General features: G+C 35.7%; 2 protein-coding genes, 1 long non-coding RNA gene and 2 pseudogenes across 3 annotated transcripts in view; 1 reads left to right on the top strand and 4 right to left on the bottom strand.

Moving 5' to 3' along the window:
• Window positions 1–1,842: 1,842 nt before the first annotated feature.
• Window positions 1,843–3,093, bottom strand: LOC117278008 (late blight resistance protein R1-A-like; annotated as a pseudogene).
• A 3,519-nt stretch (window positions 3,094–6,612) lies between these two features.
• The window catches only part of LOC104107800 (putative late blight resistance protein homolog R1A-3), a 172,873-nt gene continuing 152,319 nt past the window's right edge, over window positions 6,613–27,166 (bottom strand). The window contains exon 7 of the transcript XR_011414465.1: window positions 6,613–6,624. The gene's annotated coding sequence lies outside the window, so the exon portion shown is untranslated. The remainder of the gene's footprint in view (window positions 6,625–27,166) is intronic.
• Window positions 9,253–9,960, bottom strand: LOC138906287 (putative disease resistance protein At1g59780; annotated as a pseudogene).
• On the bottom strand, window positions 15,072–18,409 carry LOC104107798 (putative late blight resistance protein homolog R1B-17). The gene is made up of 2 exons (XM_070196482.1): window positions 18,303–18,409; window positions 15,072–17,924 (listed from the first exon to the last, which is right to left on the bottom strand). Exon 2 carries the CDS (start codon window positions 17,660–17,662, stop codon window positions 15,944–15,946), a length of 1,719 nt encoding a protein of 572 aa, XP_070052583.1. The 5' UTR covers window positions 17,663–17,924; window positions 18,303–18,409; the 3' UTR covers window positions 15,072–15,943.
• On the top strand, window positions 21,693–26,236 carry LOC104107799 (uncharacterized). Its single transcript, XR_688859.3, has 3 exons — window positions 21,693–21,918; window positions 23,256–23,640; window positions 25,989–26,236. It is a non-coding gene; the product is annotated as an uncharacterized lncRNA (long non-coding RNA).

Here is a 27,166-nt window from a genome sequence, read left to right as displayed (position 1 = left end):
TTTCTTTAGCTTTTTAATATAATAATTTTTTCTCTTTTTAATTTATATTATGGACTTACCTTAGAATAAATAAATTTTGTTTATAAATTAAAAAAATTAAAATAGTATTTAAGCTTATATAATGTTAGAATAATAAAATATTGAGCATAGTAGAAAGTTAATGTCCGAGGAAGGAGAACTAGCTAAGCTTCTTCACAAGCGAAGGAATTGCAGCCTAACCATCTGTGAGATCGGAGACTTCGAGAGGCTCCCCAGTCCTCTTTCAGACAATTTATTCATAATAATAATTTTGATATTAACAAAAAAACACAAAAATTTATTTACACAATAGAGAATGAAAGAAAATAAAAGTTTTAAAGTATATATTCCATGCACGTACTATAGAAAATGTTAAAATAAAGGTATTTTTGTAATATACATTCATATTCTTGAATATTATTCCCAATTATATTATTATTTCGATATTATATATGCTAGAAAAATATTTTTTTATTTTTAATTTTTAAATAAAATATTTTGTTCTATAGGTAAGTCTAAATGTTGATTAAAAAGAGAAAATATTATAATATTAAAAAAGAAAAAAAAAAGAAAAAGATAAAAGTTGATGATTTAGAGGGTAAAATAGGTATTTGGCTATCAAATATTTGATAAATCTGGTTGAGTGACCTTCTGAGTGTTATAGACATAATTAAGTGACTTTGTTGTTACAAACGAAAGAAAGATGACTTTGGTAGATAATTTTGGAAAGTTGAGTGACCATATGGGTAATGGACTCCTATGCTAGGACATTATTATAGAAAACAATATGGTTAGTAGATAACTATTATCTGTTAATATTGTGTTTAAATAAAATTAAAATAGTATTTCAGGTAAAAACATAGATCAAGTGAAAATTATAAACTAAATATTAAATGGTGTGCCATCATAAGTTAGATTTCAAATGGATAATGTAATTTGATGAATCACTAATGATTACTATTATATTTTCTAAAAATATATATTTTTAGCCTATCACAAAAATAATAGCTGACATAATGTATTTTTTTTTGTATATACACATGTGTATTATATACATATTTTATATATATTTTGACTAGCGAAGGGGGGTTCACCTGTGTATTGCACTACGCAGTAGTTTTCTCTGTCTTTGTGTAGTGACTTGTTCTTCGGATGAAATGGTGCAGTCATGTAATTCTCTTTGAAAAGTGAAATTAATATGTACCGAGCTATTAATTTGAGTACATCTCAAGATAGTTCCTTAATTATATTCTTATGCAGTTTTGGTGTTTCAAATTTGTCAAAATATTTAAGAAAATCTGGTAGTTAGAATTAGCGTGAACAGTGAAAAAAGTAGATTTAAGCAAAAACACTAGAAAATTTCTCTCAAATCCCAGAAACTGCAACACCAACAATTGCACCAAATACCAGAGATAACACAAAATAGCACCTCAAAATACTGTATAAGCCACAAGAAATAGATCAAACTTACTGGAACTGCACCTCCAAATATGAGTTTCCTTAAAATCTGGTAGCATTAAAAATGTCAACTTCCACTTCTTGAAAGGTTATTCTTTTCCAAATTTGGATAGATTCATATGCTTAGTATACTATTGCTCAGGACTTAGACGCAACTAGTACATTTTTCTTGCACCAATTTGTATAATTTTTGAGATGGCATATCCTGCATTAATAATGCTTACTGTTGCACATGATGAGGACTAATGTTGAAAGCAGCACCTATTGAAACATCTTGATCATTAGATACAGCCACTAAAGATCACAAATCAAGCGAAGTAGAGATATAAATAGATCCAAAGAAAAGAAGCAAGACGACTACCTCCGTTCCTCTCCTTAGACCGACAATATTACGAGACAGAAATAAGGCGATTTTTACCTAATACAATAGTGTAAATTCTAATAATAATACCTCACAAACAAGATAAATCTTGTTGCATTGGAGTTTCTTGATTATATGAAGAGTTTTCACATGTTAGTAATAGTATTTCTTAAAAGATTTACAAAACTTAAAAAACTGATTGGCAAACAATTCAACCCATGCTAGAGGTTTCCCTCCTTTTGCTTCACTTCCTTCTTGCCCATCTCAGCAGAGAGTAAAAAAAAAAAAAAAAAAAAAAAATTGAGAGTACTCATCACAATAGTAGGTAAAAATACAGCACATCCCTCTGCAAAGAAAATTACAACAGAGTAAAAGAAAAGGAGTGAAATAGCATGGAGAAATGCATCTTTAGCCCCAAAAGCTGATGTACATGCGCTCTACAAAGAAAATTACACTGGTCAAACTCCTTCACATAAAATGAAATGAAGGAGGTAATGAGTTCGTCTATACTCACATATTTTCCCAGGGTAAAAGTGCTCAAGACTTAGAAACAAGGACCTGAATCCTGTCTTCTCCCATCATATCTTCAACTTCTTGCTTAATCTTCAGAGCAGATGCTTCAAGTTGAGGGCTCCTCCACAGTGTGATACTTTTTAATGAACAAATATCCCCGAAACTAGACGGAATCTCCTCAAGTTTAAGACATTCCCACAATCGTAATTTCTCAACCGCAGGAAAGAATTCCTCTCCAACCTCCCACTCGATCCAAATGCAAACATTTGAGATTCTGGAAGGTGTCTTCCTCCCCCAGGTTCCATTCTTGCCCCTCGATGATTGTGTCTACAAGGTACAGATCTTCCAGCTTGGGCAGTCTTCCTATTGTTGATAGTGAATCGAATGTCAGAGGAAACTCAAACAAACATAATATTTTCAAACTCAAAGGGAAGAAAAAATCCCACAACCGATTCGTCGCTACAGATGATAGTGCAGTTACATTGAGGAGTTCTAGTTCATTTAGGAAGTCCAGTTTCGGGAACCAATATCGCTCTGTTGAATAATCCCATGATTCCTTGAGATTAAATCCAAGCTTTTGAAGATTGGGAAACCTTTTGAAAATATCCTCCGTGTCTTTCGAATAGGAAAGTTTGAGTCCCCATAATATTCTCAGGTTCTCTAACTTTGAGTCCTCTGCTACCAGTATTGGTTCATCTGTATCCAAATCAAAGAAAGAACAATCATCTATGACCAGCATTCGCAACTTTCGACATACTTTCGGTCGAAAGTATGTACGGAATGAAACTGAACCCGGAGAAGTGTGCGTTCGGCGTAGCCTCAGGAAAGTTCCTAGGTTTCTTGGTATCACAACGAGGGATCGAGGTCAATCCTGACCAAATCAAAGCCATCGAGGGGATACCCGAACTCTTGACCACCAAAAAACAAGTCCAAAGGTTGACTGGCCGTATCGCCGCCCTATCAAGGTTCATCTTGCAGTCGTCGGATAGGTGGAATAAATTCTTTGGCATACTTAAGAAGGATAACGACCTCCATTGGACTTCAGAGTACGCTCAGGCTTTGAGGGAAATAAAGGCCTACCTGTCGCCGTCGCCCTTGCTTTCAAAACCAGAGCCGGGGGAGCATCTTCTCGTTTATCTAGCCGTATCCGAGGTAGCCGTAAGCGTAGTCCTAATTCTATAAAGTAAAGGTACCATGTAGTTAGTTCACCATTGGCTTGCCTTGCGGTGACGTTGGACGCCATCACGTCCTATAGGAAAAATTGGATCGTGACATTATTCGTGCCCTAATATATACAGTCAGACCTCTCAACGAACAATAACTATAAAAGTGATGTTTTTCTCATAATCGATTATTTTGTTATATTTTATCTTTCTATAACAACTTTTATGCAACCACTTGGCCGATCGTTTTGAAAATTTGCCTCCCGTTCGGCGGTTTAAGGTCTCTAGAAACTTTGTATTATGTGTTATGACTTGCGTGTGCGGACAAGTTCATTTTTAGGATGATTCAGGATTGATTTGGAAGAAGGATTCTTGTTTTAGAAGCTTAAGCGGTATGAGTTGACCGGAATTTGACTTTTATGTAGACAAATCTGAAATTACATTTTGATGATTCCAATAGCTCCGCATAGTGATTTTGGACCTAGCCGTGCGTCCGGATTTGGATTTGGAGGTCTATAGAGTAATTTGAAGCATTTCGGCAAACATCGGAAAGTTAAAGGTTTGGAAGGTTGAGAGGTTTGACAGAGAGTTGAATTTGGTGATATCGGGATCGGAATGCGATTCTGAGAGTTGGATTAGCTCTGTTTTGTCATTTGGAACTTGCATGCAAAATTTGACGTCATTCCGGGTTAATTTTATATGTTTCGGCATGAGTTTTGGAAGTTGGAAGATTTGGAAATTTATGAGTTCGATTTGTGGTGCGATTCGTAGTTTCGACGTTGTTTGATGTGGTTTGAGGCTTCGAGCAGCTCCGCATTATGTTTTATGACTTGTTGGTATGTTTTGTTGAGGTTCCGAGGGCCTCGGGTGTGTTTCGGGTGAGTTTTGAACAAGTTTGGGCATTTCGGCACTTTGATGGTGTTCTAGAGAAGTTGAAGTGCGGAGGCAGTGGAAAATGTGTGGACCGCAGTGGAAAATGTGCGGACCGTAGAAAGGGGAATCTCCAGGTTTGATGGTCTGACTTCGGAAGCTTATATATTTTAATCTATAAGCAATGTGGAGATGATTTATTGTAGCCCTTTGAGTCTAGTTTTCAGAAAGGTAAACCATTCATCATTTGGATATTTTTACATAAAGTTATGGTCAATTTACTAAAGCATGGTAGTGCAGATGCTGCTGAAGTGCGGGCGCACAATTTGGATTGCGGCCGCGGGGCCTGGAATGTGCGGTCAGCACTTTGGAGGTCACATGCGGTACCATATAAATGAGATTTTCATCTCATTTTTTATTTTTGGACCTAGAGAGCTCGATTTGTGGAAATGTTTCGTGGGTTTTTCAAGAAAATCATCGGGGTAAGTGATTCTAACTTGGTTTTGGCTATATTACATGAATCCATTGTTATTTTCATCATTTAATTAGTGATTTGAGTTGGAAATTTTGTGGGAAATTATAAAAACTTCCTAGACTAAATTTTGGGGATTTGAAAGGCGATTTGAGGTCGGATTTGAGTAATTCTTGTATGGTTGGACTCGTTATCGAATGGGCGTTCGGATTTTGTAATTTTGGTCGGGTTCCGAGGTGCGGGCCTGGGTTTGACTTTTTAATTTTAATTAATAATCGAAACTCTATTATCCGGAATAGTTTCCTATGAGATTTATTTATGATTTTAAGTTATTTTGACTAGATTTGAGCAGTCCGGAGGTTGTTTCACTCGAGAAGGTCATTTTAGAGTATCGGTCTAGCTTCTTTGAATTAATTATCTTTCCTAACTTCATGTGGGGAAACTTCCCCTTAGGATTTGAGTCTTTCATGCTAATTGTATCATGTGAAGTCCGTGTATGCGAAGTGACGAGTACGTGCTCGGGCTTATCTATGGAAAGTTGACCTTTTAGGTCTTTTAGATCCTTTGTGACTTGGTCCGTCCCGGAAAACTCTAAAATTGAATAATTTGTTGTTAGCTATATGCTCTCTATGTGTTGATAAAATTTGACTGTAAATCATTTTAGAAATCATGCTTAGGCTATGTGATAGTACTGTTGGGACCCACAGAGGTCGCGTACTTGTTGAATTGCTTGCTAAATTCTATATGTACTCAATCTCAGTTTTTACTTGCATATTTTATCTCAGTCTCTGTTATTATTATTGATACATCATATCATTGTTGTTTAAGCTGATTTCATGATTATTGTGAGCCCGAGAGACTGGATAGATTTATGACTAACTGAGGCCGAGGGCCTGATTGTGAGATATTGATACTATAGCACGTGAGTTGTCCGTGCAGCACGTGAGTTGGCCGTGCAGATCCTTATATTATACTATAGCATGTGAGTTGGTCGTGCAGCACGTGAGTTGGCCGTGCGGATCCTTATATTATACTATAGCACGTGTGTTGGCCGTGCAGCACGTGAGTTGGCCGTGCGGATCAAGATATTTATATTATGGCACGTGAGTTGTCCGTGCAGATTATAGCGCTTGGGCTGTAGGATCCCCTCCGGAGTCTGTACACCCCCAGTGAGTGCGGGTACCCATTGATTGTGTGTGATGAGGGCTGGGAGCCCAACGAGTGATTAGGGCTGGGAGCCTAGTGAGTGATTGTTGTCCTGAGACGTTGAACTTGATTTCCATTTGTTGTTGCACCTAGTTGCCTTCTGTCATTGTTGTGAAATCTCTGAAAGATTTTATGTACGGATTACATGAACATGAAATGTATAAAAATTGATTTGACATAAACAGGTTCTGTGGTCGCATATGCGACCGCATAATGGTTATGCGGACCGCATATCGGTCACATAATCGGTACCCAATACTGGCAAACATCTGTCTGTGTATGCGGTCACTATGCGACCCGCATACCTGTTCTGCGGTCACTATGCGACCCGCATACCTGTTCTGCGGTCGCATAGTGACCGCAGAACAGTTATGCGGTTGCATAGTCGACCGCAGATTTCATCCAAACTGGCCCTCTTCTGCCTCACTTCTGCGGCCATTATGCGGCCCACAAAGTGATTACGCGGTCGCATAATGGACCGCATAAACGTGTTTTTCCGCCAAAAATTTCCTTTACTTCTCGGTGCACTTCTAACTAATTGATCTACCTCGACACCACACAACCTTAATTTCCTTAGCAAAAATTCTTCGGGTCACTACACATACGTCAACATCTGGTCAACCTTTTCAACTAAATTTCGAAACCTTGGAACTAGGTGTTCCAAATTATTCAAAAACCTTACCGGACCCGAACCAATTACCCCCGGCAAGTCACATAATAAATGTAAAGCATAAATTGAGCAGTAAAGGGGGAAACGGGGCTGTGATACTCAAAACGACAGGTCGGGTCGTTACATTCTCCCCCACTTAAACATACGTTCATCCTCGAACATGCCAAGAGTTATTCTTAACCTTCAAATCTATATTCCACCTTACCACACACATACCTGGGGGTGATTTCACGTCACCCTATTCCATATAGGCCTGACAACACAATATAACTGAAAATCCTTAATTTAACCTTAGCCGAAAAACCTTGGAATTCAATTCCCAACCTTCAGAATTTCTTTCAATACACGAATCTTATATTTACACACTGTATAAGTCTGAACAAGCTGTATCAAGCCATAGCCATAACCCCAGATATAATCACATTACATATTACACAACTCACATGCTCTCAGCACCATTCCCGATCACAATCACGGTAATTACTCCAAACCAACCAAGTACAAGTATTAAACCTCATATTAAGCCAAACCTCATTCCAAAATCTTCGTACATTGCTGATAATAAAAGAAACATGCAGAAATCTCATGACCCCTTATCAGACAAGTCATGGAGCTCTCCCGCCCCAACAAGAATCATAATCACTTTCTAAGCCGACTTTCAATATTATCCTTCCAAATCTACCGTAATCAAACCTGATAGTACTCATTCTAGGTCCAATGACTTTATTTTATTAAACACAACTATCCCATAAAGATGCCACATCAATATAACTTAATCCACCACTGCGCACTCCGTGTACCCAAATATGGGAGATGTCTCAAGGAAGAGAACCGTATTGCAAGTTATACAAGCACCACCACAACCGTAATGTTACAGCCAACTAGTAAAATTTCGTAAAGAGGATAACCGTAGGTGCATGTGCACAATTGTAGAGGAAGAAAATTAATGAATCAGATAAATTATCATAGAAATAAAATTCTCACACACGACACGGACAACTCACGTGCCAATAATATGAATCGCCTGGCATGGTCACAGGCCTCCAGTCCTAGCATATCATACAGGAGCAATTAAACAAGTACACTTGTATATGATAATGAAATAAGATTCTCATGCTCCTGGACTGGTATAAATAGAACACCATAGTGTAAGCATGTGCAAAGTCTACTATCATACTCCAAATCGACAAGTTAATGCAGAAATAATAACTACCCCATTTATTCAGGGAAATTAGCCTCTTGGTAACCTCAATTGTAGCCCTGATAGTTCTCAACAAAGGTACGAGCACGAGAAACGTTATAACTTTACGTTCAACAGTCAACTCTAAGCATATCATAGCCTAAGCATTCTTTCGAGTATAAATACCTGCCCCGATGCCCGCACATTAGCTCAAACCTCACACATATTCACACTTATAGCGCGTAGCTATCACAAATAATTAACGCAACTAGTACCTCCACTGAGTTAAAATAAGATACTCGCCTCAACCAGGCCGCAACACGAAACAATATACTTTTGAGAACTCCTAGTCTCCAAATTTATCAAACACATGAATCACCGTAACTGATCCCAACTCCAGCAGTAGAATGACTAACACATACTTGTCACGATCTTACCATAAGGAATACTTTCATAATTTTTCCGTGCCACATAACAATAATTTGAATATCAACAATCTATCAACCAGGTGAGTACGGAAATACCAATGAACATCCGTAAGTCAAAATACAATGCACCTTTTGAAGTGCACTTCTTTCTCGGGGATTACCAAGCAGTTATAACATTCATCTAATTATCTGAAATTGACCATTCTGTCCAAAATTCGTGATCTTCCTTTCAAGCATGAATTGCCACCTTGTACAAGTAAATCTCAATCCCACACAATACACCGCGTCTACCATGCCATCCTGTGAAGAGTACAAGAACCTCATAATCACTCTGAGTCACAAGCAGAATACATACCCGGTCAATTAGAAACCTGCCACTTGATCTCCTCCCAGAGAAAATCCCAATACGCCACATATTCCTCACGCCGGCAGGAACTATACTCCTCGAACCGTGGTAAAAACCATTGAGAACTCTTCAAAACCCATATGCACACAACCAAGCTATTGGAACTGAATTCTTCTAACTCCACCAAGCCACACAGGTTGCCAAATCCAAGAGTATTGCCACAAAACACCCGTAAAGCCCCACCACATCTTAAGAACCAAAAGAGCCGAGCATACCATTACCATTCTGATCCAGCATGTTACCCATTTGTCCTATTTTCTCCGAGTTTCTTCTGGATTATCCTCAAGTTGCCATTTCTCCTTGTCAGAACACTACTACTTTACCCAAAGCTCGCTACAAGACATCCTAACACAAAACTACACCGCCCTAAGCCCATAAGCCATTGTATTCTTCTTAAGCACCTTCATAGATACCCCAAACACTCATTCTAAAAATAACTTATGCGAATTTAAAATTGTTCCTCTTTCCTTTCTTATACTGAAATGTAGAATCCATAGTCAAATAGAATTATCGCACATCCCGATACCATCCAATGTAAGTAACTGAAATTGTCGGTAGTAGTACCAAGTGCGGTCCATCATTTTTCACCCACAGAGCTTCTAGATTCCAGAGACTTGAAAAACATGAAGGCAGAGATTTAACTTCTGTTCAGATTTTTAAGAACCTCAAATGGACCAATGTGCATATTTCATTCAGCAAAGAATCATTCACCTTGATAAAAGAGTCATCCAATACCAACACTCTAAGAAGTCTCAAGTGTCTTAGGTGACATATATCATAAGGACTTGTGCCCAGTTTCTGTCCACGTATCAGCAAAGAATAGAGGTGTTTACCAGAATGCCTTTTATTTTTTGAATGGAACAACACAAAATTGTTATGCCCAAAGTGCTCCTTATCATATTCAATGGTCATTTCACGTGGCATCAGATCCGAAGAAGAAGATGATGGAGCACTTGAACTTATCTCGTCAAACAACTTTTCCTCTCTTGCTTTTATTAAACAAAAGTCATGCACAAGATCATGAATTTGGCAAGTCTGAAGGTAACCCATCTCACTGAAAGAAATAACCAAGCTACTGGAAAATAAATTTTCCAAATACACATCCATCACTTCTTCCACACTGTTCATCTCTGTGTGTTCCGCAAATCCTTCGGCATGCCAGAATCTTTTCAAAACTTCGACTAAAATTTCTTGGTCCTTCCGATAACTTGCAAAGTAAAGTGTTTACCCGAAAAATGGATAGAGTTAAATTTATACGCAGTTCCGAGGATATGTGGCGTTACTTAACACAAAATGTAAGGATAAATAGAAATATAAATATAGATTGCAGAGAATGCGAAATAGATAAGGTTATCAGGAAACAATGAATCTTAGGATTCAACAAATAGAATCAATATAAGAAATCTGAAAGAACGATTCTGTAATATGACCAAATTTTGATGACATTTGCCATGACATAATATCCATTATAACAAATTTGTGGTTCATGACATTTGCCATGACATAATATCCATTATAACAAATTTGTGGATCATGACATTTGCCATGACATAATATCCATTATTAGTCCAAGGATTTCTTGCTATAAATAGAGGAGTGTCTCTTCATTTGCAAACACACCAATTCAAGAGTTTTTCACTCTTGTCTTTCTTTCTCCTCCTTTATTTCATTATAGAGTATTTTGTAAGAGAGTGAGTGTTGGAAAACACTTGTGTGAACCCTTTCTTTGGAGTGATCTTGTGAGGTTATTCTTTTGGGATATTTGGGATTAATTAGAGTATTTACTCTAATTTTGTACTCTCTTTTGTACTCTTGTTGGTATAGTGAAATTGCTCCTCTCCGCTTGTAGACGTAGGTCACCTTGACCGAACCACGTTAAATTTGTGTCTTTTTTATATTCTTTAATTGCCGTTATTATCACCTTCCATTGTCTTTGTTATTGTTATTATATCGTTGTTTGGCTAAATTCCGCACTATCCGGATTTTCGATCCTAACAAATTGGTATCAGAGCCAGATCTAACCGGCCAAAATGACTCTAACAAAGTCTTATGTTGAGAAATTTGACCGAAGTGCAAACTTTGGAATGTGGCAATTAAAGATGGAAGCTATCCTAATTCAGGATGGCTCAGATTTGGCACTGCAAGGAAAGGAGAAGATGCTGGATAAAATGACGGACGGGGAGTTTGCCGTCATAGACAAAAAGGCAAAAGCAGGTATTAATTTAAATCTTTCAAATGAGGTTTTGCGTGAAGTTGCAACAGAAAGCTCAGCCAAAGGCATATGGGAAAAGCTTAAAACCCTATATATGAAAAGAACAGTAGAAAACAGATTTTACCTAAAGCAAAAACTCTACAATTTTCGTATGGCTGAAGGTACCTCTATACTTACTCATCTTGATACTTTTGATTCTCTTCTTATGGATTTAAGTAACATAGATGCTGAAATCAAAGATGAGGATCAAGCTGTGTTATTGCTTGTTTCCTTACCCCAGTCGTTTAAACATATAAGAGATACTATGCTTTATGGAAAGGATAATATCTCTTATAAAGATATCAAATCTATTTTGAAATCAAAAGAACAAATAGATAGAGATATTACTGGGGAAACTAGTGGGAACCAAGGGGAAGGCTTATTCATAAGAGGTAGATCCAATAAGAAAGATTCAAGTAGTGAGAAACCTAAATCAAGGTCAAAATCCAGATACAGAAATGTCATGTGCAAATATTGTCATAAGAAATGTCACATTATTTCTGAATGCTTTAAATTGAAAAACAAAGAAAAGCATACAGAAAAGAAAAATGAGCACAAAAATATTAACACTGCCGAAGCAAGTGTAGCTGCTGATGAGACTGAGAGAACTATTTTTTTAGCAACTAATAATAATTTCAAATCTAACAATGAGTGGATTTTAGATTCGGGTTGTTCTTATCATATGTGTCCCAGTCGGGATTTATTTATCACATATGAATCTATTAGAGGTGGAGTTGTCTTGATGGGCAATAATGCTGCCTGCAAAGTTATTGGAAAAGGTACAGTCCGAATCAAAATGCACGATGGTGTGGTGAGAACTCTCACTGATGTTAGACATGTTCCTGGCTTGAAGAAAAATCTCATCTCTTTGGGCACTCTAGAATCTCTTGGGTGCAAGTATACAGGTGAATGTGGAGTTCTGAAAATTTATCATGGTGCTCTTGTGATCATGAAAGCACGCAGATCTGGTACGTTATATACTCTTTTGGGATCTATTGTTACAGGTGCTGCTGCAGTTTCAATATCAGATAAACCAGATTCTGACATCACCAAATTGTGGCATATACAATTAGGGCATATGAGTGAAAAAGGTCTTTCCATCCTCAGTAAAAGAGGTCTCTTATGTGGCCAAAGTACCGAAAATATGGAGTTCTGTGAACATTGTATGTTCGGGAAGCAGAAAAGAGTCAGCTTCAAATCTCCAGCGATTCATAGAACAAAAGGTACTTTGGATTACATTCATTCAGATCTTTGGGGTCCTTCACGTACCCCATCAAAAGGTGGTACCAGGTATATGTTAACTTTCATTGATGATTATTCAAGGAAAGTTTGGGTTTATTTCCTGAAAAATAAAAGTGATGTTTTCTTAAATTTCAAACAATGAAAAGTTTTGATTGAGAAGCAAACAGGAAAACAGGTTAAGCGGCTTAGAACAGATAATGGCTTAGAATTTTGTAATGATGAATTCAACGAATTTTGTAAGAATGAAGGAATTACTCGACATCGTACTGTGAGAATGACACCTCATCAAAATGGTGTGGCGGAAAGGATGAATAGAACTCTTTTAAAAAGGGCTCGTTGCATGATTTCAAATGCTGGGTTGACAAACGCCTTTTGGGCAGAAGCTATCTCTACAGCTTGTTATATTGTCAACCGAGCTCCTTGTGCACCTTTGAACTTTAAGACTCCAGAGGAAATATGGTGAGATACTCATGCTAATTATTCTGATTTAAAGATATTTGGTTGCCCTGCATACATGCATGTAAATGATGGAAAATTGGAGCCAAGGGCTAAAAAGTGCATTTTCGTTGGGTATGCATCTGGGGTGAAAGGATACCGACTATGGTATCCTAATCCCACGGCACCAAAATTTATAATTAGCAGAGATGTAACCTTTGATGAATCCTCTATGTTACATTCTAGAAAAGAGTCTTCTAGTTCTTGTAATACAGATAAAGGAAAGAGTACACAGAACCAGGTGGAGATTGAGATTGGCATTCCTTCTGAGCCAAGCTCATCAACTTTAGAGCAAAATACAGTTGAAACTCCTGAAGTTGAGACAGAAGCTAAAATTCCTGAAGTTAAGACTCCTGAAGTTGAACCAAAAGAAGATGAGTATTCTATAGCCAAACATAGACCAAGAAGAGAAGGTAAACAACCATTAAGGTTTGGAGATTATGTTGCATTTGCTTTTTCAGTTACACATGAAACTGAAGAAATTGGAGAACCATCAAAATATTCAGAAGTAATTTCTGGTGCTGACTCAGCCAAGTGGCTGATTGCAATGAATGAAGAAATTGAGTCTCTCCACAAGAATGGTACTTGGTCTCTTGTGAAGCTGCCATCAGGAAAAAGAATTGTTGGTTGCAAATGGGTCTTCAAGAAAAAGGATGGCATTCCAGGGGTTGGAGATGCGAGGTATAAGGCACGATTAGTTGCAAAGGGCTATAGTCAGGTACAAGGAGTTGATTTTAATGATATTTTCTCACCTGTTGTTAAACATAGCTCTATTTATGTCTTGCTTGCCTTCGTTGCCATGTATGATTTGGAATTAGAACAACTTGATGTTAAGACAGCTTTCTTACATGGCGAACTTGAGGAACAAATATACATGAATCAACCCGAAGGATTTGAAATTGAAGGAAAAGAAGATCATGTTTGCTTGTTGAAGAAATCCTTGTACGGATTAAAGCAGTCTCCAAGGCAATGGTATAAAAGGTTTGATTCCTTTATGTTGGGTCATGGTTATTCGAGGAGCATGTATGATAGGTGTGTTTACTTCCGGAAGTTAAATGATGGTTCATTTGTGTACCTATTATTATATGTTGATGATATGCTCATTGCTGCTAAGGATTTAACAGAAATTCACAATTTGAAAGGTCAGCTGAAAAGTGAATTTGAGATGAAAGATTTGGGAGCAGCTAAGAAAATCCCTGGCATGGAGATCAAAAGAGATCGAAAAGCCAACAGGCTATTTCTGACCCAGAAGAAGTACATGGAGAAAGTCTTGGAGAGGTTTGGCATGAAAGATGCTAAACCAGTTAGTACCCCTCTTGCTGCTCATTTTAAGTTATCAGCTGCTCAGTTCCCGCAGTCAGAGGAAGAAGAGAGGTACATGGCACATGTTCCTTATTCCAGTGCAGTCGGCAGTATTATATATGCAATGGTTTGTATACGTCCAGACATTTCACAAGCAGTGAGCGTGGTAAGCCGGTATATGGCTTGCCCTGGTAAAGCACATTGGCATGCTGTGAAATGGATTCTCAGATACTTGCGAGGTACTTCAAACACATGTTTGGAGTTTGGGAGAAATACTAACACTTTGATTGGTTTTGTAGACTCAGATTATGCAGGTGATCTATATAAAAGAAGATCACTGACAGACTATGTATTTTGCATCGGGGGTTGCGCTATTAGTTGGAAAGCTACATTACAACATGAAGTAGCTTTATCTACTACCGAAGCAGAATATATGGCAGTGACTAAGGCGATCAAAGAAGCTTTATAGTTGAAGGGTCTATTTGCGGAACTCAGTTTACACCAAGGTGGTATTACCATTTTCTGTGATAGTCAAAGTACCATTCACTTGACTAAAGATCAAATGTATCATGAGAGGACGAAGCACATTGATATAAAGTATCATTTCATCCGAGAAACCATTGCTGAAAGAAAAGTCTCTGTTCAGAAGATCAACACTAGAGACAATCCTGCTGACATGTTCACAAAACCTCTTCCAGTATCCAAGTTCAAGCTTTGCCTGAACTTGATTGGCATTTATGAAGAATGATTTTGCCCATTGGGGTTTTTGCGGAGAAGGTGAAGTAAATTTACTATAAGCTGAAATTAGGCCAAGGTGGAGATTTGAAATATGGCCAAATTTTCATGACATTTGCCATGGCATAATATCCATTATAACAAATTTGTGGGTCATGACATTTACCATGACATAATATCCATTATTAGGCCAAGGATTTCTTGCTATAAATAGAGAATTTTCTCCTCATTTGCAAACACACTAATTCAACACCTTTTCACTCTTGTCTTTCTTTCTCCTCCTTTATTTCATTATAGAGTATTTTGTAAGAGAGTGAGTGTTGGAAAATACTTGTGTGAACCCTTTCTTTGGAGTGATCTTGTGAGGTTATTCTCTTGGGGTATTTGGGATTAATTAGAGTATTTACTCTAATTTTGTACTCTCTTTTGTACTCTTGTTGGTATAGTGAAATTGTTCATCTCCGCTTGTGGACGTAGGTCACCTTGACCGAACCACGTTAAATTTATGTCTTCTTTATATTCTTTAATTGCCGTTATTATCACCTTCCATTGTCTTTATTATTATCATTATACCGTTGTTTGGCTAAATTCCGCACTACCCGGGTTTTCGATCCTAACAGATTCTTTACTGTAGAAGAATATAGCACTTTTATTACAATGTAAGCTTGAGAAAAACTTGTTCTTCAGAAATGGTAACCAGGCCCTTTTATAGTGGAGGGATTTGGCTCTAAGCATAATAAAATAAACATTCAATGGGAGACCCATGATAAGTCAGCTTTTCCATTCTGCTAAGATTCTCTCTAGTGGGATTGCAACGGCTTTTGTCTGCGAGCTCAATCTTGCTTAGAACCCTCGATTTTGGTTTGAGCTTGATTTCGGCTCGAACTCGTGATCTTGGTTCGAGCCCGATCGTGGCTCGAGCCTTCGAATTGATTCGAGGTCAATGTTGGTTGGTCTCTGGATCATCAGTATGATAGATCTACTCTGCATCATGGTTCGATTTCGATTCGAGCTTGATGATGATATCGAACTCGACACGGATTAGCCTCCCCGGGTTCGAGGTCAGTTTGTTCCACCTTAGGGGTCTTACTTCGATAGATCATCCTTCGAACTCGATCGGATGTGCTAAGGCCGAAATCTATTTCGACCGTATACATAAAGTAAGCACGACTTTTAGGGATCAGGTAAATGGTCATAACTTAATGCTATTACCTTCATCACGTCCACTTCATTCTGGAAAATGAAGGAATGCAAATTATTAAGAACTTCAAGCCAAACAGTCTTTTTCTTTTCCTTCTCAGCAATGACTCTAGCAATCAGATTAACCACCAAAGGAAGCCCTTTACAATTTTGGACTATTTCTTTTCCAACATCCAGTAGTTCATCAGGGCAACTTCCATTTTCAAAGACCCTTTTCTCTATTAACTCCCAACTTTCTTCTGGTCTTAGCAATCGAAGGTCAAGAGGATCACTGTGGCATTGTGCATGCAAAGCCACTTTCTTATCTCGAGTTGTCAAAGTAATTCTACTTCCTTTCTTAGCTTCAGGAAAAGGTCTTGTTAACTCATCCCATGCTGCAGTATCCCACAAGTCATCTAAGATGATAAGGAACCTCTTTCCAAACAGATGTTTCCGTAGCTCAGTAGCAACATCAATATTATCTCTGTATTTTGAAGCTGAGCCAGTAACTTGATTAAAAATGTCTGCCAACAACTTCTTCTCGTCATATTTTTGATCAACTGTACACCATGAACGAATGTCGAAATGACTAGAAACTGACTTATCATTATACACTTTGTACGCCAAAGTAGTTTTACCCAAACCCGGTGTACCAGTGATCGAAATGACATCTAGCATTTTCAGTCCACTGGTGAGCTTGTTAATAATCAAATCTGTCTCCTCTTTATAACCTACGATTGTTTGAGCAGTTGTCAAAGATTTCCTTTCAACATACTTGGTGGGAGACTTCACAACAATGAGGCCCTTGTTCTTTGGAATCTTCTCAAGTAAATTAGGGACCTCTTCTTTGGAAAGCTTGATTTGTTTTACGACAAAAGGAAGTGAGAAAATAAGATTTAAGAGACCATTATCTCGTACAATAATTGAATCAATGAGATCTTTTGCTTCATATGCTAAATCTAGAACACGTGCCCATAGATCTTTATACAATTCTTGCTCAACATTTATCAAAAAAGATCTTATGAATTCTATATCTTCTTTCACTAGCTTAATTTCTTCCTTTATCAATGCAGCTGAATAAGCATTGGAATTGAGCAAATCATTCAAGTGTCTGAGTAGAAGATGCATAAAGAGGGATCCATCATTCATTGGGAAGCAGAGTTGAGACGAGTCTGGGGCTTTTAAGTAAATATGTTTGAGATCTCCTTTCATGAGTTCAATATTTTCCATCAAGTCCAAAGTTGCATGGTTTTTTCCATTGGTACTCTCTTCATTTCTTGAATTTTCTTCTAAGTCGCGAACAAGAGTTAATACCTCCCTGATAAGTTCTCCAACATGTGCCAAGAGATCAAACAATTTGTCATGGTGAATAAACTCCTTGGGCATATTAGTAAGAACGATTAATAGGAACTCTATCATGACATGAATGTTTCGAGCCCCTGAAGTGTTAGCGGTAATTACATTCACCATGTGCTCTTGTAGATGAATCAAATATCCCCTAAGAATGTCTGGATAGGTTTCTAGGAGCTGCTTAATGAAGCATCCAACTTCTCTTGACGCTGAAGCCCTCAAATTGGTATAACATATGTGCATAACATGCAGTTCAATTGGAACAATCTTCAATTGATGGAAATATCTTATGTTGCCACATACATTCTGAAGAATTTCATATTCATTCACTGATGGAAAAACCTGTTCAGCTGATACAATCATCCATACTATCCATGAAGCAGGGAAGGACTGATCGAAGCAGAGCTCTTAGCCTGTGTCCTTTGCGAGTCATTACATCTTCAAACTGCTTTAAATCGGAATAAGAAAGCTGGACATATATACAAATAAATGCCAGCTCCAATTTCTGCATTTCAATTATATCCAAGTCAAGAGCTATTTCTATTTGACTTTCTTCATACTTGAAGCTCTCTATGAAATCCAGAACATTGACAATGTCCTCCTTGCGAAGAGCAGAAAATGACACCTGCCGAAAAGACCAAACGTTATTTGCTATTTCTTTAATTTCACTGTTAAATTCTTTCCCATTACTTGAATTGAACTCCGTAGAGAATAGCAGGAAACCAAGTATAAGCAATAAAAGTTACTCCTAATCAATTTAATAAAAGGAGAAGTTTAGGCCCTAGGTTACAGTTCAACCATAGGAACTATATTCCATTATTCTTTTAGTTATTTAAATTTAATCGATTTTTATCCATTAATTTAATTATATAATTCTTTCGACTGACTGCACGTGAATAATTAAAATTCACTAATAATGTAAGAAGATCTTTCGAACATTTGTATAATATTATTGTAGTCAACATTAGTTTTAATACGTATAAATATATATTGAATGACATACCTCAAATTTGTTTGCTAATTCCCCTTTCTCTCTTTCTCCTTCAATTTCATTTCCTCTTTCCATGATCGTATTAATTTTTCCCTTCCCTTTCCTTTCAAGTTCTCAAGATCTGATGTATAAAAAATACATAAAAAGTATATAAAACATTATCAGGAGAAAGAAGAGGAAGAAGTAAGAATACAAAGAAACTGAAGAAAGAAGCATAAAAAGTCATTGCAGAAAACATTTTTGAAGATATATAGCCATACATAAATTTTCAGTTAAACAAACTTTTTAAAGTTATTTGATACTAATTGACTAACCTTTTTAGTTGATGTTGACGACTGAAAAATCTGAGATATATGGCTTAAGAATGAGGCAACAGATATATGGCTTAGAGATAAGAAGTTTGAAAATTCGTTTGGAGGAGAAGAGGTAAGGGAATAAGGGCACCACATCATTAATGACAAAAAGATGGTTGGACACCAAATTTGAAATACTCTCTTAGTTTCTTTAATTTGTTAGGATGAGCAGTATTGATATATTTACTCTGTCCCATTTTATTTGGTAGTATTTGACTCGTCACGAAGTTTAAGAAAGAAAATAGTAAGATTTTTTAAAAAATTTGTAATCTTAAATAAATTATAGATATTTGTGTAGATGTAATCAATTCATTGTTTTTAAATAAGAAAAGATAATATATTTTTTAGACTAACTAAAAAAAAAGGGTGCCGCATAAAATGGGAGGGAGGAAGTAATAAACTCTTGCTGTAAAATTTAATAGGAACTAGGAAGATTTAAGGAGAATTATAGTTTGAGGTGCAATATTTTTAGAGTTTCTGCTATTTTGATCTATTTCTTGTGGCTAGTATTGTATTTTGCGGTGCAGTTTCTACTATTTGTCCTATTTTTTTATGTGATGCAGTTTTTGGCGTTATAATTTCTGGAATGTTACAAGACTTTCCTACTGTTTCTATTTACATCTTCTTTTTATCAAAGGTCCTGCTAAATCTAACGAACTGAGATTCTTAAATATTTTTACAGAGACCAAACATGCTCAATTTTGGCAAACCTAAGGTAGCAAAACTATTCAGGAATATAAGCTTATAACCACTTCACAACTTTTCACCTCATGAGTTAACTTTTGTGATCAAACTCTTTGTGATAAAGTAGTTCACAACCTTCACTTAATATATAAATATTTGGATTTAAATTAGGTGGGTATGTGACACTAAGCTGGAGAGATCAAATTAAAGAGGAAAAAGAAATTGTCGGTGGTGAGAATGCTGAAACTTATCAGTGTGAATACAAAGAAAACAGTAAAGAAAAAGTAAAGACAAAGAATGACAAATTGATCGATAACAATGTAACAGTAGGGCACCAATCATGATTTTTGAAATTTCTAGTCTTAAGCATGTCATGCATATTGGTCAAGGATAAACGAGAAGTTTAAAATAAATGATTTCATAACAAAAAAATGTAATTTTGTATTAAACATACTAAAAACGAATGCTACATAATTTTCTTTTTAGAGCGGACCTAAGGAATACAGTACAAATCAAAAGCAATACAATACTATTGCAATAGTCAATCAAACAAATCATTAAGAAGAAACAGGCAGATGACCAAGCTATAATGAATTCTCTCAATAGATTAAGAGAATCAAGTAACTTCTAACCAATATGGCATCTAAATTCCTAAGCAAGTTAAGGTGGACAATATGAATTATCAATTTAAACTTGTTTTAAGGGCCTTTTGGATTTATTGAGATTAAAATATCCGAATCTGAATACACATTTAAATATGAAAATGTATTTAGATTTGAATACTGAATAATTAAGAATTATTTTTTTCTCAATATCTGAATGTTTATAATTATTGGTACTAAAGTTAATAATATAAAATTCAATTAAAGTAATGCAAATATTGTATCCACAATATTATTAGTTCATAGGGTGATGGTTGATGGTGGCTCATGTCAAGAGGTACTTTGATTATTCTCGAGTGGAAGTGGAGGATGATCATGGAATTTATGCATTGAAGCATCTTGCACATGGGGTGACCGTTTCTAGAGCCCGGGATCAAATTGTGGTCTTTTTGGACTCAAACGATTAAAATATGTGGAAAAAATAACTGACTACCATTTTATATATAGCGCGGTAAATTATCGCGCTATACCTTAACGGACACTATATCTTAACGACACATTTGTCCGTTAAGGTATAGCGCATGTAATAGATGCGCTATACTCAATTTTTATATTTATTAATGCATAGCGCATAAATGATATGCGTTATCCATCCGTGGCATATCTTATTGAGTTTTACAAAAATAAGAAAGAGGTAATCATAGGACATATTCCACGGATGGATAACGCATATCATTTATGCGCTATACATTAATAACCGTAAAGATTGAGTATAGAGCATATATTACATGCGCTATACCTTAACGGACAAACGTGCCGTTAAAGTATAGTGCGGTAAATACTATATATAAGATGGTGGTCAATTGTTTTTTCTATTTATTTTGATCGTTTGAGTTCAAAAAGACCACAATTTGGTCCCGGGCTCCAGTTTCTATCATATCTGACAGAGGTGCACAATTTACAATCCAGTTTTGCAGTCCTTTCAGTACACTTTGGGTATCCTCTATAGAAAAACTAATTAAAACACATAAGAAGTTTGAAAATACGTGTGGAGGAGAAGAGAAGGAGAAGAGGTAAGGGGATAAGGGCACCAGATCATTGATGTTAGTGAGAAAATGACAAAAATATGGTTGGACACCAAATTTGAAATAGTCTTTTTAATATACTGCCAAGTAGTTTCCTCAAGTTAACTAAAAGTGAGTACTGTTGATATATCTAATAAAATCTGGTCGTAAAATTTAACGGGAACTATAAATAAATAAAAAGATATAAAGGGAACTCATAGTTGGAGGTGCAATTTTTACGGTTTCTGTTATTTTGGTCTACTAGTTTTTGGACATGTGCGATGCATGTATATTCCCTGTCAATCAATACATAGCTTGTTCCCGAAAAATAGTATAGTAACTTATTAACTGCATACAAATTCTAGTATATTTTGAGTTTGAAATAGAACTTATGTATAGTATACAAAATGCTAATTGTAGTTATATTCTTATACACTACAACATTTTAGGCTTACAACCACACTAATTTAGGCAATGCTCAAAGAGTGTTGCCAAAAGCATCTATAGGAGCACTTTTTAGGCGTGACCTTTGAGTAGAGTTTTTGGCTACGGGTTTTAAGGTAACATTTATAAAGCGTTACGTAATCGTAAAGACAATATTTTCTAAGTATTGCCTAAATAGAAAATTTTTGGCCATGCTTTTTAATTATATTGCAACGTTTTTGGATAGTTGCTATATTGTCATACAAAATGCAACCCTTTACAAGCGTACTCTAAAAATTCCTTATAAAAAATTTTCCACCAAAATTACACTTAATATTCTGCCAATTTTCATAAGTCCAAGATCGAATAGTGCTTGGAAAACCCTATAGGAATAAGTAGCAAAACAGTTTCCACGGCACCGCTGCTCCAATACCCTCAATCGATGCTTCTATTTCTTCGTTGCTTCATCCTTGGTTGCTGCTCTTCTATTGCTTTTAGAATTGTAAGTTCTCAGGCTTTTAGAAATAGTTATATTATAGCCATCTCTGTTTTCTTTAACTTTCTAATCCCAAGAAAGAAAGAACTGGAACAAGCCTCTACAAAATAAATTTAGATAAAACTCATCTCATGAAAAAGTCTCTAATCGGTATTCTTTACTTTTCCAATTTATGATCTTGCCTTTTGACGATCATCATCTTTTTAAGTAGTTATTGTTTTTGTTGCAAAAAGTTATATTTCTTGATAAACTATTTAAAGTTCACTTTGTAAATAATAACGGTAGAAAAGAAAGTATAGATTCCTGTAGCATGATGAATAGCAAACGAAGATAATGTAGTTAGGTAAGTATCACAGTCATTGCTTAGAAACTAAATTATTCCATATTTTTGAATCCACTTTTTTGCCTCATAATATATGTTTCTTATTAATTATTCTAGCTGTACTGCAACTGTACCAGCTTAATTGACAAAAAAAGGAACAAAACCCTCAACCCTCTACAACCAAAGAAATGCAAAGATAAAATTAATTTAAAAGCCTTGTGTTATTGATTTTACTAAATTGTGAATTTGGGTATTCTCAATTTCTAAATATTTATATTGTTCACCTTCATTTTTTGCAAATTCAGTGTAGTTATATAGTTGATTGTTTATTTAAAGTTATCAGGTTTTAGCACTTTTAATATCCTTTTTTCATGTATATTCACTTCTTAATCTGGTCCGAAAATACGGTTTGATGGATATATGGTCCTATGTGTACCTAAGAGATGTTGAAAAAAATAATCTAGTTAGCAGGTATGTGTTCTTTAGACACTTGAAACGAAAGCTCAAAAAAGATACTATTATTAAGAGCTCCTAGATCTTTGCTAATAAGACAAGTTGAAGTTTCTCAAAAGAATTCATAGTTGGGAAAGAAACTTGATTTACCCTGACCAAGAAATAATTAGACAAATTGAAACTAAATCACATTTCTCTTAACCAGGTAATATATCTTAACTAGACTATTCTGAAAGGAAGTGTGGTTTCTTTTCTTTTATACAGTTGATAATTCAAGTATAAGGGAAGATCAATTAGAGATTGTCAGTCCTTTTTGGTTCTCAGCAAAGAAATTCAATGTGTTAATAATTTCTAGTGTTAATTGTCTCTTCCTCTAAATGATAAGACAATATGACCATTTCCTCTTTATAAGTGTTGCTTTTAACAGTTTCCAGTGCAACATTCATTTACAATAACCCCTGAAAATATTTCATGCCTTTTGTAGGAAAAATTACAAGTTAGTTTAAGTTATTTTAGTGTTCAATCTATCTTGACTTGTAAGTGATGTGCAGTAATATTTTTTTGACAGTCTGAATTTCAGAATCGTCAAAGTTCCGGAGAAACAGCAGATGATGCATTTAGGGCTGTGTTTGTAAAGGAGCAGCCTGGTCGGGTTAGATGCTATAGTAGATCGTCACTCTCTGAAAAAAGATGAAGAAATCACCAAGCTTAAACAAAAGCATGCCAATGGAATGACTTCTCTGAAAGAAGAAATGAAGGAAATGATGAGAGAAGAAATGTGATGTTTTCTTAGTCAGTTGATGCAAAACAACCCTGGACTGAATTTTCATGATATACAAGGGTGTGCTGGATCTAATATTCCTTCACCAGTTGATGCAAGTAGTGCAGGAGCTATAAGAGGCCAAAATCTACCACATTCTTGTGGCTCAACTCATGCTCCGAGTCTTGAAAAGGTATTTATATTTCATACTTCCAAAAACTACCTCAATCTTAACTTAAATCATGCTTTTCTAAATTATTTGCTTTTGATGGTTCTGTTACATGATAACGCTAGTACAAAAAGAATCCTAGCGGCAATAATAATGGCTGCAAAATAAGTTCATTTTCCTCTTGTTAAAAGAAAAGGACACGTGATTCTTTGTTAACAAAGCATCAGTTGGTGCCAAATTTTACCACACGAAACTATTAACTCTTTTCAGCGAAACACTATCTAGTTAAGGTATTTGGTTATGGAAAGAATTCAACTTTAGTTAACGAGCTTCTGTTTGATATCTACCATCAATATAATTTCTCTTCATTAGATGTTTTCAACTGAAACATGTTAGTGTTTCAGTGGAAGGCCCTTGTTATCTGTCTATTTTGTAGTGAGTTTAATCGTTATTGTTATTAAATTTAGTGATTGTTGCGATTCTACAAGGAGATAAATTTTTTGTCTTTGAACCTAATGATATTTTACTTTTTCCTGTATTGACTTGTTAGAACGTCATTACAGAAGCATCAACTCACTGTTGCTAAAAGCAGTTCATGAATATGACTCACAGATGGTATAAATACACAATCTTAACCTTAACATACATATCATGCAATTGTGTTATTCTAATTGGGATTTACAAAGACTCTTAACAATGTCTTTTACTTCTTCATAAAAAGAATTTTTGATACTTAGCTTTTGGGTTTCTACATTTGTCACCTCTAATATGGGTAGCGAGCAGTGAGCACCCTCACTTTTCTAACTTACGATTAATTCTTTTACTTATGTTTTGAGCATAAATTATATCATACTCTCTATTCTTTTGCTTTTACTTCTTTGTCTGCCTTTTAATTCCCATAAATATATCATATCACTTCTGTCATTTCCCACAAAAATCTTTTTTTATTTACTTCTCATTGTTCTTTTAAACTCAGCCAAAAATCAGTAATAGGAGTAGTAGCTCTTTTCAAGCTGCAGTTTTCATGAGAGAACAGAGAGGTTACTGAGGGAAAGTTGGGGTCTTTTTCTTTTTCTTTCATTTAATACAAAACCCCATATGTGTTTTATGATCAAAGCCATTTTCTGATCTGTGCCTTTTGTTTTGTGAAGAAAATATTTTTTGAGTCCTTTTACTGAGTTTCATCAGTTAACAAAAAAAATGATGTCACTTTCAGACCTTAACCAAGTTCTCACTGCTGTAGTTCCACTGTATGTAGCAATGATCTTAGTTTACGGTTCAGTAAAATGGTGGAAAATCTTCACCCCAGATCAATGTTCAGGGATCAACAGATTTGTTGCTCTTTTTGCTGTTCCATTGCTATCTTTTCACTTCATTGCTTCCAACAATCCTTATGCAATGAACTACAGGTTCATAGCTGCTGACACTCTTCAAAAAGTCATAGTTCTTTTTGTTCTAGCCATTTGGTCAAGAATGAGTTCAAGAGGTTCCCTTGAATGGTCCTTTGTTAAAGGGTATGTATGGTGAAGCCTCAGGAAGTTTTAATGGTCCCAATCGTTGGGTTTCACTCTAAAAAACAAAACTCTTCCCTCTTAAAGATCAATAACTTTATCACCGGCATGACAGAGAAGTTAATATCAAATCCCCTTTTGTTCTTAATAAGTTTAAATCAACCAAAACATAAACTTTATCCCAACTTTTGGAGCCAAAATGCTAGCATACAGTAGTTTTTTTCCTTATACCCACTGGTCCTAGGAAGGGAGGGGCTATTAATTTCTCACCCCTACCAAATCTCTAAGTAGTTTTTATCCTTCTACCCACTGGTCCTAGGAAGGGAGGAAAATGAACATCTTTTGTTTTGTGTGGAAAAGCACTATTCTTAACTGTCTATTTTTCATTTATTTGAATTGTCTGAAGCCTATAATTAAATTGTTGTTGACATGAAATTCACATAAGTTGATATCCGCCAGCATTATGGGAGATTTTGGTTCACTTCCTCGTCAAACAAGTTCGATTTTTTTTAGAGATTTTGATGTTGTTATTAACAAAATCTAATTCGCTAGATTCGTTGCCATATATGTTAGGACCAAATTCGTCTTGGCTAGCTATTGCACTTTTACATTTGATCCTTATCTAAAGTAAGATTCGCAAGTTAATTTGTAGATGCAAGTTGAGATAAGTGAACAGAATTTTTAAGTAAAATGTATGTTAATTCACATTTTTGCTTCTCTTTCACTTGTACATCTTTTTTGTGTTTAACTTAGTTATGTTATAGTACTGAAAATAAATCTCATTCGTTCTTAGTAAGATATAACCAGGGCATACTTTATATAGGTTTCTTTCTAATTTTTAATTTTATTTTGAATATGTAGGAAAATGCGGTTGATGCAATTGGAAATGGTGGCCACAAATTAATTTGATCTATTAAAGTGGATGGTGAAGACTTTTGAACAATTGTGATGTTTATTATTATTGATACTATATATATATGAATCGGTTTTATAAAGTTCTTTTGCTAGTGAACTTCTTGAAGCAGTGGCTTATTACTATGGGTAGTAGTGTAGTACACAAATTTTGTTTCTTTGTTGAAGTTTTGTTTCAAGTACATGCATTTTAATTATTTTTGTTCCGTTACTTATTATCTACTTTAATACTTGAGATCATAACGTATTTGCTTGAAATAAATGTGAATACATAACTTAATGTAAACAAATATAATTTTTTTACCACAAAATTGTGGATAATATAAATATTTTAAAAATTACTTTATAGTGTTCATGCCAATCAGCCCGAACAAGATAACATGATGTGACAACGATGATACTGAGACTAAGATATATTATGCAAATGAATGAATATGACTGAGTATGTAACTGCAATTTAAGCAAATAACTCAATAACAAAAATGACCTCAGTGGGTCCCAGCAGAATAAACATATAGCCTAAACATAGTTTCTAACATGAATTTCAGCTCAATTACTCTAGCATGTAGAATTTTCATAGATAAAGACAAGATTAGGTAACTACACAATACCACATAATCAACCAAATCATAATTCACACAGTGCACGCCCACACGCCCGTCACCTAGCATGTGCATCACCTAACACCAAACACATAGCACGTATATTCAGGGGTTCATACCCTCAATACCAAGTTTAGAAGTGTTACTTACCTCGAACAAGTCGAATCCAATATCGAGCAAGTCAAACAATACTCTAGAAATGTCATCCCGCACGTACCGATCTCTGAACGTCTCAAAACTAGCCAAAAGCAACTCAAATACATCAAATAATGCCTAAGGAAACAATTCCAAATGATAAAGGTCGACTCTTTAATCAAAACCCCAAAGTCAACCAAAAAGTTAAACCTGGGCCTATACCTCGGAACCCGAAAAAACTCACAAAATGTGACAACCAATTAAATTACGAGTTCAACCATATTAGTTTAACTCAAATCCGACTCCGTATCGATATTCAAAACTCAAAAATTCACTTTATGAAATTTTAGACAAAACCCCCAATTTCTCTTTTGCAATCATCAACCAAAT

The sequence above is a fragment of the Nicotiana tomentosiformis genome, chromosome 2, assembly GCF_000390325.3.
Source record: "Nicotiana tomentosiformis chromosome 2, ASM39032v3, whole genome shotgun sequence".
In the NCBI taxonomy this organism is placed as follows: domain Eukaryota; kingdom Viridiplantae; phylum Streptophyta; class Magnoliopsida; order Solanales; family Solanaceae; genus Nicotiana; species Nicotiana tomentosiformis.
The sequence above is the reverse complement of the archived record's forward strand: the minus strand, read 5'-3'. Positions and strand labels throughout refer to the sequence as shown.